Consider the following 17,252-nt stretch of genomic DNA (forward strand, 5'->3'; position numbering starts at 1 on the left):
CTATATATCTTCTAGACAACATGGCCCACTGCTGAGTATAGGATGTAATATGAGATTTGGCACCAAAATATTTAAGAGACTTGAACGCTTGGTTGACTTATATGCTGTAATCAAAGGTATGAATTTCTTTGGATAGACAACAACTCAGGGATACTTTATCATAGAGAAATATTTTCCAGAAAAAATAAAGATATCTCTCAACCACAATGTATACTTTAATCAAATGGCATTTGCAGGTACATAAGCAGTCAGGGGCATTACACATTTAGCTCAAGGGCCTGAGCATCAGGCACATAAAGACTTTTCATCTAAATGAAAATGTAGCACAAATCTGAGAAGTTACATCCTATTTTGTTTTTTCTATCCATTCATAAATATAGTGGCATGATGCTGCAAAATTTATTTTTATTCTAATTACCAAAATCTTCAAGTCAAATCCATTCAAAAATGACATATAACACCATTAATGCTTTAGCTACTGGGCCCCAAAGGCATGCCATTTGTACTTACTATACTCGTCCAGTAGTCATAGGGAAGTACAAGCAAGTCACATCATAGTGGTACATTTAAGTGAAGAAATTATACAGACAAACTGCTAGGAAAGTACTGCAGCTGGTTTTATTGCTAACCAAATGTAATCGCATTTAATTTCTAAAATGTTTTGACAATATTTGACAGGTTTTTATGATATGTAATTTTAAGTTCACTACAAATCACAAAACTGAATACTGATTTCTGGCTCTCACTGAATGTATGTTTTAGACAGTGAATAGTATTTTGTTTGTGTAGGCCTATGAAAAACATGCAAAGTAATTAATGCAATAAAGCTTCACATACTTATATTGTGGATAAAAACTCCCAATTTAAAAAGTTTCAACAAAATATTGCTGCAAATTCATGCAAAAGCAAATAATAAACAATAAAATTCATAACACCATGCTGAAAAGGCTACTGACTCTGTCAGTGAAACAGTCTGCACACCTTACCTTGAGGTTGCACATGAATCTTACTGCTAGCGAATGGCTTGAAAAGAGGAAATAAAATACAGGGTGAATAATATTTAATATATATAAAGATAGAATTATATTTTCTTTGTACATGGATATTTGTATACAACATGTCAAACGAGTTTTTATTCATCTCCCACTCTAAAATAGGATATAATACATCTAAAAGATTACAATTAAGCTTGTTTAGATGCAGTAAAATAATTACATGACTAAATTTTATTTAAAGCATGCTCAACCGTTTTCAGGTTTAAAGAATTACCCTTACTCCAGTAGTTTACATTTGAATCAAATTATCTGAACTCACCTTAATTACTCATTTACATTCTCAACTTCAAAACCCTCCAGGTACACTGAATAATGATATCTTTAAAAATGTGTCCCCAAACATACTTTTCACTACTGCAGCAGCTAAGAGAAAATATTATAGCATAAAATCTGAATGTTAGAGTTAACAACTGCTGAGAAATAGTTTTAACTAACATTTTATAAATTTGTTTTGCTGAAAACCCTTCAGAGTTGAGAGTGTGGTGCTGGAAACGCACAGGTCAGGCAACATCCAAGGAGCAGGAAAATGAATGTTTCGGGCATAAGCCCTTCATCAGGAATGAGGCTTGTGGGCCGGGGGGCTGAAAGATAAATGAGAGGAGGTGCTGGGGGTAAGGTAGCTGAGAATGCAATAGGTAGATGAAGGTGGAGGAGAAGATGATAGGTCGGAGAGGAGAGTGGAGCAGATAGATGGGAAAGACACTCCAGCATCTGCAGTCCTCACTTCCTCATAGTTGAAAACCCTTCAGTAATCTATCACACCAAATGCCTGTTATCAATAGAAATATCTTTTGACTCACTTTTCCATTCTTACCCCTCCATTCCTAATGAAATTCAACTCCAGAAGCAAAGGCCACCTTTGATATCTCACCAAAATGACTATTTTTCAACTGAGAAAGCAAGAAATGACACCTACTCTGATATGGAATCTATTACATTTAGATTCCATCTTACCCTCAAATAACTTTCTGTTTAGTAATAATATAAAGCTGACAGACCGTTTTTATGCTAACTTTGGATGGGGTGGGAATGATGTCAGGTTAATAGTTAATTAAACAAAAGTAAGATACTGAGGATGCTAGTTATCAGAAATAAAATGAGAAAATACTGATGTATTCAGTAGGTCTAGTGGTAGAGGAGACAGAACCAGATGCTTGATCTGAAGCATTTATTCTGCTGTTCATAGTTGCAATTAGGCAGCTGAGTATTTCCAACATTTCCTTTTGTATTCCCTGGCTGAGATCAGTCAAATTACCAGAAATCAGGCTTTAAACTTGCATTGTTTATTATTGCAAGATACAATGGCCTGGACTTTCTGCTGACCAGTCATCATTATCCCAGAGGAAATGGGAGTTGTGCATCACCATCAAAGCACGAACCAAAGGACATGTCCTGGAAATTGTACTTTGTACTTTCTGTTGGGGAATCAGTGTTCATCTGGAAGGTACTCAATGAATTTAAGTTAAATATTACTCAGACAAAGTAACTGCACCCAACCATTGCCCTGCAGCAGGACCCAACCCAAACTCCACTGTACTGTCCTGACAACACCAACTCCCATACCTCCAAATACCATCACCACCAACAGCACAACCTGTGTACCTGAATCCCTACTGACTGCTATGAAAAAAGATTGTGGTTTGCCTGCCTCTGACATGTCTGTGTGAGAATGGAAGTATGATTGGAATCTCCTCCCAGAAATGTGACGCTCCCTCCTTTCAGAAAAAAAGGGCCAGAGTGGCAATCTGTATGGAAAACCTGCCCGTTTTCTTTACCAGCCAAATTTTTGAGGAAGTTACTTATTAAAGGTAATTTGGTTTTCTGATGTTAATTGATAACAATAAATAACAGAAAGCTATACTTGTGACTTTAAAGAAGATTGGTATGAAATGGCTAAGTGAAATACAACGGTTCTCTGAACTGATTATCAGAATTACTTGCTTTCGAATCATCTGTGGAACATCCAGTTAGTACAGACTATCATAATGCAATAGTTTTGTTAGTAGCTGAGGAATTCAGACGACTGAGCTATGAGCTCAAATCCCACTAGAGACGTTATGGAATGTAACATAAATACTTTTGAAATAAAAATATCATATCAGCAACATTGCCCATGAATATACTGAATTTACAGTTGTACACATCTTTTTGGTTTATCAATATCTTTTAGGAAAGCAAATCTGTTGTCATTACTCAATCTGATCTCTATGTGTCTTCATCCCCACACTCTAGGCCAGGGGTGGGCAATTAATTCTTCCAAGGGGCCACATGAGAAACCTGAGTTGTGTTGGAGGGCCGAACCAACAATAAGTTGAACATAATTCTGCTCAGTATTAATTTTTTCCCATTGCAAAAAGTACTAAATTATATAATTTTGCACTAAAACTAATAATCAAAAGAATAATGATATTCTGTGACCATAAAGATATGAAATTGTGGAGTAGGTCAAATATAGAAGAAATAAACAGTAAAAACAATAATTTCAGTATTTCATTTTATTTTTAACATGTTAATCTCACAAACCAATAATGAAAAGTTGTTTCATTATTGTTCAGTATTACAAACAACAAACAATTCTATACAAAAAGCAATAAGTGCTTTTGATGTTTTTCAGTTCATTTTACTTGTTTAGTGAGAAAAGTCCAGTCTGTTTTGGGCTTGAACAAGTGCACTGAAATCTGGTTGAATGTCTGAGGTTGATATGCGAAGGACAGTTGAGAGGTGACCATCAGCGATAGAGGATCTGTATTTGGATTTGTTGAACTTCATCACTGAGAATGTCTGTTCGCAAATATAGGTAGATCCAAAGAGGACTAGAATCTTCTGAGCATGCCTCCTCATATGTGGAAAGTTCTCCTCTTTGAGGGAAGAGTAAAAATCAAGCAGTGAAACTGACCTAAAGTATTCTGCCAGAAGTGTGTTAGACTGCAGGTCGATGAGTTCAAGCTGAACATAACTAGGTGCATTCTCCACATTGCATGTAAATGGGGAAAAAAGCATGTGCATTTCATTCTCAAACGTTTTAAACTGCCATTTTGGGCAGCACGGTGGCACAGTGGTTAGCACTGCTGCCTCACAGCGCCAGAGACCCAGGTTCAATTCCTGCCTCAGGTAACTGTCTGTGTGGAGTTTGCACATTCTCCCCGTGTCTGCGTGGGTTTCCTCCGGGTGCTCCGGTTTCCTCCCACAGTCCACAGATGTGCAGGTTAGGTGAATTGGCCATGCTAAATTGTCTGTAGTGTTAGGTGAAGGGGTAAATGTAGGGGAATGGATCTGGGTGGGTTGCTCTTCAGAGGGTTGGTGTAGACTTGTTGGGCCAAAGGGCCTGTTTCCACACTGTAAGTAATCTAATCTAAAAAAAATCTAATCTAAAGTCTTGAAATCACCTTGAAAATTCACCATACAGTGCTTCTAACATAGATGAGTACCTGTGGAGGTGATTGGCTGAAGGTATGGCTTTGTTCAATGTTGGCAAGTGGGTAAGAATGTTGTCCTCCATTTGGCTTGACAGAAGCTGCAACTTTCTCATAAAAGCCTTCACGTTTCATACACAAAAAGGCTCTTGCACTGTAGCTTCACATTTAGTTCATTCATAAATGCAGTCACATCAACAGCAAAACCAAGGTCTGCAATCCAGTCTGCATCTGAAAGCTGTGGAATGCCATTCCCTTTCTTCACACAGATGTCTTGAATCTCTTCTCTCAGGTCCCACACACTTTGCAGCATTTTGCCCTGGCTGAGCCACCTGACAGCTGTGTGGTAGCCTATGTCATAGTGTTCAGTCTCATTTTCCTCCAAAAGTGCAACAAACTGCCTGTGATTCAAAGCTCTTGCCCTGATGAAGTTTACTATTTTAGTTACAACATCAACCACATGCTTAGTTTTTAACACTGACTTACACAACAATTCCTGATATATAATACAATGCAAAAATTCCAATTTCTGTTCAGGGTTAATTTCTGTCACTTTATCCTGCATTCTCTTTAAGAGTCCAACATTTTTTCCCGTTAGATTTGGACAACCATCCATTGTCACATTTTAGTCCCAACATGTCTAAACATGCATTTACCTCTGTGAACAAATCATTACCAGTTGTTGTTCATTTCATTTACTGCATGGCTGCCAGCTCCTCCGTGATTTTAAAGTCCGCAGTTATCCCACGTACGAAGATGAGTAGCTGGACTGTGTCACGTATGTCACAGCTCTCATCCATAGCCAAGGAAAAAAAGTCAAAGTTGACCGCTCTGTGCTGCAGCTGAAGCTCCAGATTTCTCGCAATGTCCCCAATCCTTCTCATTACAGTGCGTGGGAAGAGGGGCACATTCTCAAATGTCTCCTTTTTCTCAGGGCATATTAGTTCTGCAGAGTCCAACAAACACTCCTTAATAAACTCTCCATCAGAAAACGGTTTACTGTTTCTGGTGATTTTGTGGGATATGACATAACTTGTCTTGGCGTGAGCTAACATGTTGAGGGCTAGCCAGCAAGCATCACTTTTAGCTGTTCACGTGCGCACATACACTTGCATGTGCTCCCATACTTAAATAAAAAATGCATCCTTTTCAAAACAAAAGCAACACAGTTGTATTGCGTGCATGATGTAAATACATTTTCATTTATATTCTAATTTAAGATTGACCGCATGCAGGTCAGACAGGAACGACCAAAGGGCCAGATATGACCCGCGGTCTGTAAAATGCCCAGGTCTGCTCTAGACTATTATCATTTGACTTAACTGGCTAGTATCTCGCAGGTCACTCTAGCAGTGTCGATTGTTACAGAAGAGTCTATAAAAAACAAACTCGAATGGACAACTCAACATAATCATCAGCACCAGAAACGACAAAGACACAACCAAACCATGTGATCCTGCAAAGTCCTCCTCAAACATTTGTGTCAAAATTGAGACAGCTATTTCATAGACAAGTCAAGCAACAGCCTAATGTATAAATACTTTCTAATAAAACATCCTAAACTGCTTCATCACCATTTCCAGGTATACCTGTTGTCATGGTAGGTCAGACCAACAAAGTTACACTTTGGGATACATTCAGGATTGACTGGCCTTTTCCAGTATAGCCACAATAGCATTTAGCTAATAATTTGGAAAATTGTTCAGGTTTGCCTTGTCCAAAAAAAGCAAGACAAATCCAATCCATTCCAGTACTGACCATCAGTTTGCTCTCAATTATCAAAGTGATGCAAGGGCTATTAACAATGCTAGCAAACAGCACTTGCAAATCATCTACTGATCAAACCTCAGTTTCAAAAAGGGTCACTCACTTCTGGACCTGATTACAGCTTTGATGCAAAAAAAGTTACACGCTCAAATGCAGATGTGAGGTGACAATGACAGCCTTTAATATCAAGGTGGTATTTGACTGAACATGGCATGAAGCAGTTGAACATTGAAGACATGTGCTCCAGGGGAAAACTTTCACTAGTTGGAATCATAACTAATACAAAGGAAAATGGATGTGGGCGTTTGAAGTTCATTATATCAACCATACGACATCAGCAAAGAATTCCTCAGAGTTAGTCCCCATGTCAAAGCATCTTTAGCTGCTTTGTCAGTGACTTTCATGATCATAAAGTCAGAAGTGGGGATACTTGCTAACAGCTGCAGTGTTCAGTTCCATTTGTAACCCTTCTGATAATGAAGGAGTCTGTGCCTGTATACAGCAAGACCTGGACAATGTTAATTTTTAAATATTTCTGGTATTGCTCCTGGCATGACCTCCTGCATTCCTCAATGATTCAAGTTTAGTTTGATGGTTTGATGGCAATGGCAGAGTGAGAAATATCCAGGCATTAGATTGCAGTTGGTGGTTGAATACATTTCTGCTGCTGCTGTCGATTGCCAAGACCTCATGGATAGATGTCCAGATTTAAGCAGCTCATTCTGTTCTGAATCTATACATTTAGCATGACTGTAGTGCCACACAACATGATGGATGTTATCCTTAATGTGAAGACAGGACTTTGTCTCCACTACCAATATTGTCAAGGACAAGGACACCTCAGACAGGTAGATTAGAAATGATGAAGCCAAGGCGAAAGTGAGGACTGCAGATGCTGGAGATAACAGTCAAGAGTGTGGTGCTGGAAAAGCACAGCAGGTCAGGCAGCAAACGAGAAGTAGGAACATCGACTTTTCGGGCAAAAGTGTTTCATCGGAAATGATGAAGCCAAGTAGATTTTACTCTTTTGTTGGTTGCCCACATGCCCAGTTTGGTAATTATGGCTGTCAATTCCTGGCCAGCTAGGGTAGTAATGGCCTCAAGCCACACCTGATGACAGACAATGAAGTCTACCATACAACATGCCTGCTGTGCTCATGCTATTATCAGTGTTTCTTCTAAGTGGTGTTCATGCAGAGAAGCAATGAATTCAACAATTCTACCAACAGGTCAGTTGTTCCCACATTTTGTGCTTGAGAGATGGTTATCGTCTATGATTACTTATTCCTTGGCGTGGGGCGGGGGCAGCTCTTGACAGCGAAAAACATATATCATTAGTTGGAAAGAATGAGTTTAATTTTCTGATTTCCGATCTTTTTTTAATGCACAATAGCTTCACCCATGGTGATTCTTAGATGTAGAAACAACACAAATGTAAAAAAAGAACTATGTATTCTTAAAACAAAATTGGAAAATTGTCCTTGATAATCAGTATGTATGGATTCTGTTTACTTATTGTGAAATGGAAATGAACATCACATATGCTGAAACTTTCACTGCAGTGCCCTGCTATAAATACACAGATCACATTCATGCCATTGTTTTTGTTATATTATAGCCATATTACTTATTCCTGTTTCTAAAGAACTGCAAAAATACAAATTGAAATTCTGCATAAATAAGCAGAATAAAATATTTACTCTAGTTCCGTGAAACATTAATATTAATGCTGAAGCTTCTATTCCACCCATTAACTGGAATGACTACCATAAATACAAGTAACAGCAAATCTAAAAGACCACTTGAACTGGAAAAAAATATAACTAACAGGAATCAGCGAGTTAATAATCATGTTTGTTTGGCAAAGTCTTCATAACACATTGACAAGGAGAATAATGTAAGTCTGTGGAAGCATTGGCAAAAATATTTTAAAATGGCTCCTGTTTCTTGTTGCTGAAGGCATGGGAAAAAAAAATCAGCACCTTTTTGGCTTTCAATCGTTACCTCTTCGGCCTTGCAAGTGGTCATCAAGTCAAGATGGATTGTAATGCCCTAAAGTTAAATAATCTGTTGAAACCCAGCTTTTGGCCTCAAAACCAGGAGGAGGTGTCTACAATTGCTTATGGAAGTCACACTCAGCAGGATTCAATGCGGAAAGGCACCAGGAAAAAATGCATTTGTTCACAAAAATGACAAAACAATTAGCTATTGAAGCTCCCTTACTGCAAACAGTTCAAATTAAAAACCAACAATAAAAATACATGCAGATCTTGGTTATATGTGTTATACAAAGATATGAAGACATACCCAATGCACCTCTGCTGTTTTCTTCAATTGGTCTGTGAAAGCCACCAGAAACCTGACAATTAAAGAAGTTTTCAGAGAAAGAACATTACAAAGGATTCACGAAAGCATCATGTCAACATTTTGCAAATGGATGTTAGAAATTATAAGAAGTAACACCTCAAAAATGAGAAAACAGATAGGAAATTTAATTTTAAAAATTGCAGTGCTACAGACAGCTTCAGGGGTTATCCTTAATAAAATCCAAATTATATTTGGCTCTCCAGGCAACTGTACTAGACAAAAGTGGCTGAAGGAATTTCAACTGCAATAGTGTAAATCTGCTGAGAATGATGCTATTTAATCAAAGTGTATGCTGAGCACAGAACTACACTAATAAGCCTCCAGTCATAATACAAATGACTTTCTAGAGAATTTAACCAAGATATCCATCACATAACCAGGGGATGTCAATAGGAAGACACAAAGATAGATACTACCCATGATGTACTAAGCCTTTGATAGCTTTTGTTAAACCAGGCTAATTATTCCAATGGTTCTAAGTCCCATCAAGCAGATCATGATTTTTTCAAAAAATAATTACTATTTCCAATAGTAGTTTGATGAGACTCGTAACTCAATATCATATGCATTCACAGTAAGGAACAGAATTGTTGCTGCAGAAATAGTATTGGAAAAATAAGATTCAACATTTTTTATATCACATGAACAGTTATTTGCACAAGGATGTGTAGAGACTGAGTTGAAACTTGCGTCTCCAAATGTTTTATGTATTTGTGATTCATAATTAATCTGTATGAATTACATGCAAATTTTTGTAGGCATCATGTAATGGGTGAATAATATGTACTAATGCTTATTGCTGAAGAAATGAAGGAGCAGCTCAAAGGTTCTGCATAAGTTAACAACAACCTAAATAGTACTTTTTTTAACCAGCTATGATATTCCAGGAAATGCACTGCTACCAAAAGCATCAAAAAATTCAACAACTTATATAATGTCTTTAATGCAAAAAATAATTACCCAAGGTACTTCACATGGGGGAAAAACAGATGCTGATCTAATGTAGGAGAGATTATATAAGCTGAATAAGAAAAGAGAGCAGGAGAAAACCATGCTTCTTTTGAGCTAGCTTCGCCATTTAATCCAATAATAGGCTAATCTTGCACCTCAGTGCGATCTTCCCAAATTACACTCAGGGGAACCCTAATCGCCTTATGGTCCAAAACCCCTCTGTTTTGATATAGTCAGTGACTGAATATTCATTAGAATTCTCTACTTGGAATGCAAAGTTCCAAATCACAGGGCAGATATTGCTTCTCATCTCCAGACCTAAATGATCAAACTTCACTTCAGCGAGCACATATTCCAGGTTTCCCAGCTAGGAATAACATCCTCCCATGTATAACAATTGAGAATCTTAGATATTTCAATGAGAGCACCTGTCATTCTTCTAAATTCCAGGGAATACAGTATATTAAAAACTTTTTCCCAGGATAACCTTCTCATTCCAGGAATTAGTCCAGTGAACGATAGATGCACTTTCTCCAAGGTAAGCATATCCTTTCTGAGAGATGAAGGCGAAAGCTAAAATTCTATAAAGTATCCAGGTGTGGTCTCATCAAGTCTTTATAAGATTAAAATAAGACTTCATGATCTTATATTTCAATCTCTTTACAATAAAAGCTAAAACACTTTTTGCTTGCTATATCCATGTCATGATCCTAGATTAGAACCCCAAATGTATGTTACTATCTGGTTGGGGACTAGTAACTTATTTATTTATAAGTTAAAGAAAAGTTTGAAATTCAGAGTACTTACCGTGAGGATAAAGTCATGGGACTGCACAGTTTCAAGTTAAACAAAATAAACTTTACTATACAAAGCCAGAAAGAAAACAATCTATGATATCCATCTTTTACTTTAGCATCCAGAATTAACACAAGGGAAATACGAATTAGGAGGAAAATTGTGCCTCAACACAACCATATTACACATTGAGTAGCAGGTACAACCAAGGCTGATTCCACAGACTTGCCAGCAACTCACCTGTCAATAATTCCTGAGTTACAAGATCTTGTTCACACTGTCTTCCACTTAGATTTCAACAGGACCCAAAGAAGTCCAGGTTCTTTAAGTCTTGATTTAACCTGGTGTTGTGTGATTTTTAACTCTTTAAGTCTGACAACCTTAATGCCTGCTCACTTTCAAATTGTTCTATTTCTTTCATAGCCTGTACCCTCCTGAAGTCTGAAGGGTAGAGTACAGCACTGACTTTCTGGTACACAACCAGCTGTCTAGCCACTCTGAGCAGAACACACTTTCTTAAAGGGGTTATTGTTTTCCCACCAGCCAGCAGTAAGAGCCAATGACATTCAACCACTCTCATAGGTTCCAATTATTTCTTCTGGGCCTGAAAGGAATGACTCCCAGGGCTTCCTGGGTCCTATCCCTGACTATTAGCTGCACCTAACTGCTCCCAGTGTTTCTCTGAGCCCTCAAAGCACAAGCATGCTAACTGCAGCTCCAAGCCATATTGGCCAAGTTTCTCTGGTCTTCTCTCAGTGGTCTCTCCCATTGGTCTCTGATCTTGTAGGCCTGGGATGTCCCTTGCAGAACGCTAAACATTGTGCAAGGTCTTTTCTCATGCTTTTTAAATAGCTGACTCCTTCAGGCACAGAAATGGTTGCTCTGCATATGAGCAAAACTCATGGTCTATTAGGAAATGGAGTTTCACAGGAGTCCAAAATGGGTTAAGTTCATGTCTCACGAAAATGTCAATTAACTTTCTGTGATTGTGTATGAATACTGACATTGGGGCCTGAATACTGACATTGCCCAGTTTATCACCATTGGAAAAAAATCTGCTTTTCTAATTTTCCTTCAAGGTGGATAATTTCATGCCTCCCTGTGTAGTATTTTATCTACAATGTCCCTGCCCACTCACTGCCTATATCCTTTTGTAGTCTCTATATATCCTCCCAATAGCTTACGGTACCATCTAACTTTGTATCATAAGCAATCTCAGATTCTTAGTACCCTCACCTTAGAGATTGTAAATAGTTTGGGCCCACCTGCTTAGTCTTACATTACTCTCCTAGTTACAACCTGAAAATGACTTATTTTTCCTGTTCTGTTTTCCATCCACTAAATGATCCTTAATCCACGCGAGTGTATTATTGTCAAATAAATTTGTTGCAATTTTGTGTAATAGCCACTTTACTGGCATCTTATTACATGCCATGGATCCATTATGATCCTGGAAGTTGCCATTTAGCTGATCAGACACATGTTAGTTTTTTGTAGAACGTTTTTTGAAAATCCAAATGCTCCACATCCATTTGTTTCCCCTCTTCTATGCTGCTCATTTCAACTTGAAAGGTCTCTATCAGATGTTTTTAAATGTGATTTCCTTTCCATGAATTCATGTTGGTTCTGCTTATTTTAATTCTCTAAGTGCTCTTTTACCATGCTCTTAATAGTTAATTTAACACCTTTTTAATTACTAATGTAACAGGCTTGTAGTACCATGGTTCTTTTTCCCTCCTTTCTTTCAAATTAGATTACATTTGCTGTCTACCAATCCATGGGGATACTTCCAGCATACATTATTTCTGAGCTATCTCTCTTAAAACCTTACAAAATGGCTCATCAGGCCCAGATCTGTCAACTTTAAGTCTCATTAATTTGTATTCTATTACTTCATGAATAACATCTTCAAGTTTCTAATTTTCACTAGATTCTTGGTTTGGTACAATTTCTGGTTAAGTTTGCTGTGTTCGTTCAGAAGGTGTGGCTAAAAGCTTGGAAGATTCATTTGCTAATGTAACTGGGAACGCAACTGAGTAAGTTGTTTGGACAGAGTCCTATGCAGCTAGTCGTGCAATTCCTGGCTTGGGAAAACTTGACACCATCACTGATTATCTGAAACGGGAAATGTTTGGCTCTCTAGGGGCACTGTTGTTCACTCTGAGCACAAAGGAGCATGATCATCAGATATGTACATGCAGGAACAAAGAAGCATTCAAGACTGACTCCCAAATGACAAAATAAAATTTACACTACACTTCTGCAGGCCATCTTACTGCTATTATTTCAGATTTATTGATGCAATAGTTAAACAGTTGTCCCCAATTCCCTCCACCACAGGAGAAAATAAGATACATGCTTGCTGTTACCTAGATTTCTGCAGTACAGTCTCCATGACTTCACACTTCTTTTCATCTTGGATATCTTCATTAATGTCTGTTCCACCAAATATAACTCCATATGGAACATTACTGTCTAAAAGAATTGGTAACTTTACATATCTGCAATATCATTTCCTTCAACAACTGACTTACTTCTCTATATCAGAACATACAAAAAGTGAAAAGCTGATTTCAGCTGCTTACATTGATAAACATTATTCACTTTGACACCATTTCAAGATGAGAGGAATAGCGTGAGGAGGATGGGGTTGAAATAGAAAGGGAGAGAGATAGTGGGAGGAAAGAAAGGGGGAAGTAGAAAAAGGAGGAGGAGCAGCAAGGAAAATAACCATTTTTGAAAACTGTGAATACTCCATACTTAACTTAGAAGGAAAAGAAAAAATGCCATGAAGCTGGCATATATAAGATTATCACATTATTGATCAAATTGAGGTTTCTTGATTTGGGTACATGGCAGAACAAGTTAAGAAAAGCAGTGGGACAAAAAGAAAGTACTGGAGCTCTGGTGAAGTTAGAAAATCCTGTTAAAATGTTGGAACAGGTCTTCACCCCAGGTAATTTGGTGCAAAGATCTTTGAAAGATGAGAACACAGGTACTAAAGAGGTAAATGGCATTCTGTGTTTTATGCAGCAGATAATGATGATTAATCTGTAAAATGATTGCTTAAAGCATTCCTGTTCTGCTCATCCCAAAATGGGGCATAATTAGAATCATATAGATACAAAGACATTATTCAAAAGAATGGACAATGGCTACAATATTTTTTAATTCACTAGAACATAATTTCAATCTTTCTTCCAAACATAGCAGAGGGATTGTAGTGGAGTCTTGACCACCATATTTCCCTCACCAGCAATTTCCTGTGAGAGGAAGAGAAAGCCTTAAAAAAAATCCAGCCTAACTGATGACAATATGATTGCCAGGAGACAACTGCCACAGGATATATCTCTCTAGTTCTGGACTCCCCCACCCCAAAAAAGACCTTGTCTATTTACCCGATGCATGCCCCTCATGATTTTATAAAACTCTATAAGGTCACCCCTCAGCCTCTGATGCTCCAGGGAAAACAGCCCCAGCCTATCAGACCTCTCCCTATAGCTCAAATCCTCCAACCCTGCTAACATCCTTGTAAATCTTTCCTGAACCCTTTTGAGTTTCACAATATCCTTTTGATAGGAAGGAGACCAGAATTGCATGCAATATTCCAACAGTGGCCTAACCAATGTTCTGTACAGCCGCAACATGACCTCCCAACTCCTGTACTCAGTACTCTGACCAATAAAGGAAAGCAGACCAAACGCCTTCTTCAACTATTCTATCTACCTGTGACTCTACTTTTAAGCAATACTCCCTAGGACCTTGGTGGCTCAGTGGTTAGTGCTGCTGCCTCACAGCACCATGGTCTCAGGTTCGATCCCAGCCTTGGGCAACTGTCTGTGTGGAGTTTACACATTCTCCCCGTGTCTGCGTGGGTTTCCTCCGGGTACTCCAGTTTCTTCCCACAGTCCAAAGACATGCAGGTCAGGTGAATTGGCCATGGCAAATTGCCCATTGTGTTAGGTGCATTAGTCAGAGGAAGGTGAGTCTGGGTGGGTTACTCTTCAGAGGGTCGATGTGGACTGGTTGGGCCTGTTTCCACACTGGAGGAAATCTAATCTAATTAAGTGTATAAGTCCTGCTAAGATTTGCTTTTCCAAAATGCAGCACCTCACATTATCTAAATTAAACTCCATCTGCCATTCCTCAGTCCAATGGCCCATCTGATCAAGATCCTGTTGTAATCTCAGGTCACCTTCTTCGCTGTCCACTACACCTCCAATTGTGGTGTCATCTGCAAACTTACTAACCATGCCTCTTATGCTCTCATCCAAATCATTTATATAAATGACGAAAAGTAGTGGACCCAGCACTGATCCTTGTGGCACTCCACTGGTCACAGTCTGAAGAACAACGCTCCCTCACCACCCTCTGCCTTCTACCTTTGAGCCAGTTCTGTATCCAAATGGCTAGTTCTCCCTTTATTCAATGAGATCCAACCTTGCTAACCAGTCTCCCATGGGGAACCAGGTCAAACGCCTTACTGAAGTCCATATAGATCACATCTACTGCTCTGCCCTCATCAATCCTCTTTGTTACTTCATCAAAAAATTCAATCAAGTTTGTGAGACGTGATTCCTCACACACAAAGCCATGTTGACTATCCCTAATCGGTTCTTGCCTTTCCCAATACATGTACATCCAGTCCCTCAGGATTCCCTCTAATAACTTGCCCACTACCGACGTCAGGCTCACTGGTCTATAGTTCCCTGGCTTGTCCCTACCACCTTTCTTAAATAGTAGCAGCACATTAGCCAACCTCCACTCTTCCGGCACCTCACCTGTGACTATCGAGGCCCACAGAGTTCTAGGGTACACCTGATCAGGTCCTGGGGATTTATCCACTTTTATGAATTTGAAAACATCCAGAACTTCCTCCTCTGTAATATGGACACTTTTCAAGATGCTACCATCTATTTCCCTACATTCTGTATCCTCCATGTCCTTCTCTACAGTAAACACTCATTTAGTATCTTCTCATCTCCTGTAGCTTCACACAAAGGCCGCTTTGCTGATCTTTGGGGCCCTATTCTCTCCCTAGTTACCTTTTGTTCTTAATGTATTTGTAAAAACCCTTTGGATTCTCCTTAACTCTATTTGCCAAAGCAATCTTATGTCCCCTTTTTGCCCTCCTCATTCCCTCTTAAGTATACTCCAACTGCCTTTATACTCTTCTAAGGATTCACTCAATCTATCCTGTCTATACTTACATATGCTTCCTTCTTTTCCTTAACCAAATCTTCAATTTCTTTAGTCATCCAGCATTCCCTATACCTACCAGCCTTTCCTTTCACCATGACTGGAATATACTGTCTCTGCACTTTCATTATCTCATTTCTGAAGGCTTCGCATTTTCCAGCCATCCCTTTACCTGCGAATATCTGCCCTAAATCAGCTTTTGAAAGTTCTTGCCTAATACCCTCAAAATTGGACTTTCTCCAATTTAGAACTTCAACTTTTAAATCTGGTCTTTTTTTTCCATCTCTATTTTAAAATTAATAGTTTTACCCTCAGTCACCAGCCCTGCTTTATTTCCTAGGTCAGGTTTTGCACTTTCTCTAGCAGGTACACCCACATACTGAATCAGGAAATTTTCTTGTACACACTTAAGAAATTCCTCTCCGTCTAAACACTTAACACTATGGCAAACCCAGTCTATGTTTGGAAAGTTAAAATCCCCTACCATAACCACCCTGTTATTCTTACAGATAACTTAGATCTCCTTACATATTTGTTTCTCAATTTCCCTCTGACCATTAGGGGGTCTATAATACAGTCCCAATAAGGTGATCATTCCTTTCTTATTTCTCAGTTCCACCCAAATAGCTTCCCTGAATGTATTTCCAGAAATATCCTCCCTCAGCACAGCTGTAACGCTATCCCTTATGAAAAACGCCACTCCCCCTCCTCTCTCGCCTCCCTTTCTATCCTTCCTGTAGCATTTGTATCCTGGAACATTAACTGCCAGTCGTGCCCATCCCTGAGCCATGTTTCTGTAATTGCTACGATATCCCAGTCCCTGAGTTCATCTTCCTTCCCTGATAGGCCTCTTGCATTGAAATAAATGCAATTTAATTCATCAGTCCTGCCTTGTTCTCTGCTTTATCGCTGCCTACCCTGTCTGTTTGGCTTGCTTCTGTTCTCAACAGTATCAGTTTCAGACTGATCCCTCAGTATTTCCGTGGGTCCCATCACCACCATGACCTAAATCCCCCCACCGCACCGCACCCCCCTCCACCCCATCTTACTAGTTTAAAATCCTCCTGAGCAGCTCTAGCAAATCTCCCTGCCAATTAATCCCCTTCCAATTCAGGTGCAATCCATCTTCAGGTCACTTCTACCCCAGAAGAGATTCCAATGATCCAAAAACGTGAATCCTTCCCCCATACACCAGCTCCTCAGCCATGCATTCATCTGCTCTATCCTCCTATTCCTACCCTCACTAGCTCGTAGCACCGGGAGTAATCCAGATATTCCTACTCACAAGGACCTCCTTTTTAAAATCCTGCCTAACTCTCTGTATTCTACCTTCAGAATCTGAACCTTTTCCCTTCCTATGTCATTGATTCCAGTTTGTGCAATGACCTCCTGCTGGCTCCTCTCCCCATTGAGAACATTCTGCACTCTCTCTGACACATCCTTGATCCTGGCAGCAGGGAAGCAACACACCATTCCGATTTTTGCTGCTGGCCACAGAAACATCTATCTGTACCTCAGACTAAATAGTCCCCTATTGACATAACCCTCATTGCATTGAAGCCAGTCTCAATACCAGAAACTTGGCTGTTCGAAAAGGAAATTATTGAGCACCTAACCTGATTCCATTGTTATGTAATTGTATGGATCTCTTCATCTTCAATAATTTACCTAATCCAAATAATCTGACCAAATGTCCACAGTCTAG

At 39.1% G+C, this 17,252-nt stretch overlaps 1 protein-coding gene across 2 annotated transcripts in view; it reads right to left on the reverse strand.

The window, feature by feature from the left end:
* The window catches only part of glt1d1 (glycosyltransferase 1 domain containing 1), a 98,516-nt gene that overhangs the window by 62,188 nt on the left and 19,076 nt on the right, over positions 1-17,252 (reverse strand). For both annotated transcript variants that reach the window (XM_060843669.1, XM_060843668.1), the window contains exons 3-5: positions 12,718-12,823; positions 8,543-8,594; positions 987-1,023 (exon numbers count right to left, since the gene is read on the reverse strand). In XM_060843669.1, coding sequence (XP_060699652.1) covers positions 987-1,023; positions 8,543-8,594; positions 12,718-12,823 — 195 coding nt within the window. The remainder of the gene's footprint in view (positions 1-986; positions 1,024-8,542; positions 8,595-12,717; positions 12,824-17,252) is intronic.

Source organism: Hemiscyllium ocellatum, chromosome 24, assembly GCF_020745735.1.
Source record: "Hemiscyllium ocellatum isolate sHemOce1 chromosome 24, sHemOce1.pat.X.cur, whole genome shotgun sequence".
Classification (NCBI taxonomy): domain Eukaryota; kingdom Metazoa; phylum Chordata; class Chondrichthyes; order Orectolobiformes; family Hemiscylliidae; genus Hemiscyllium; species Hemiscyllium ocellatum.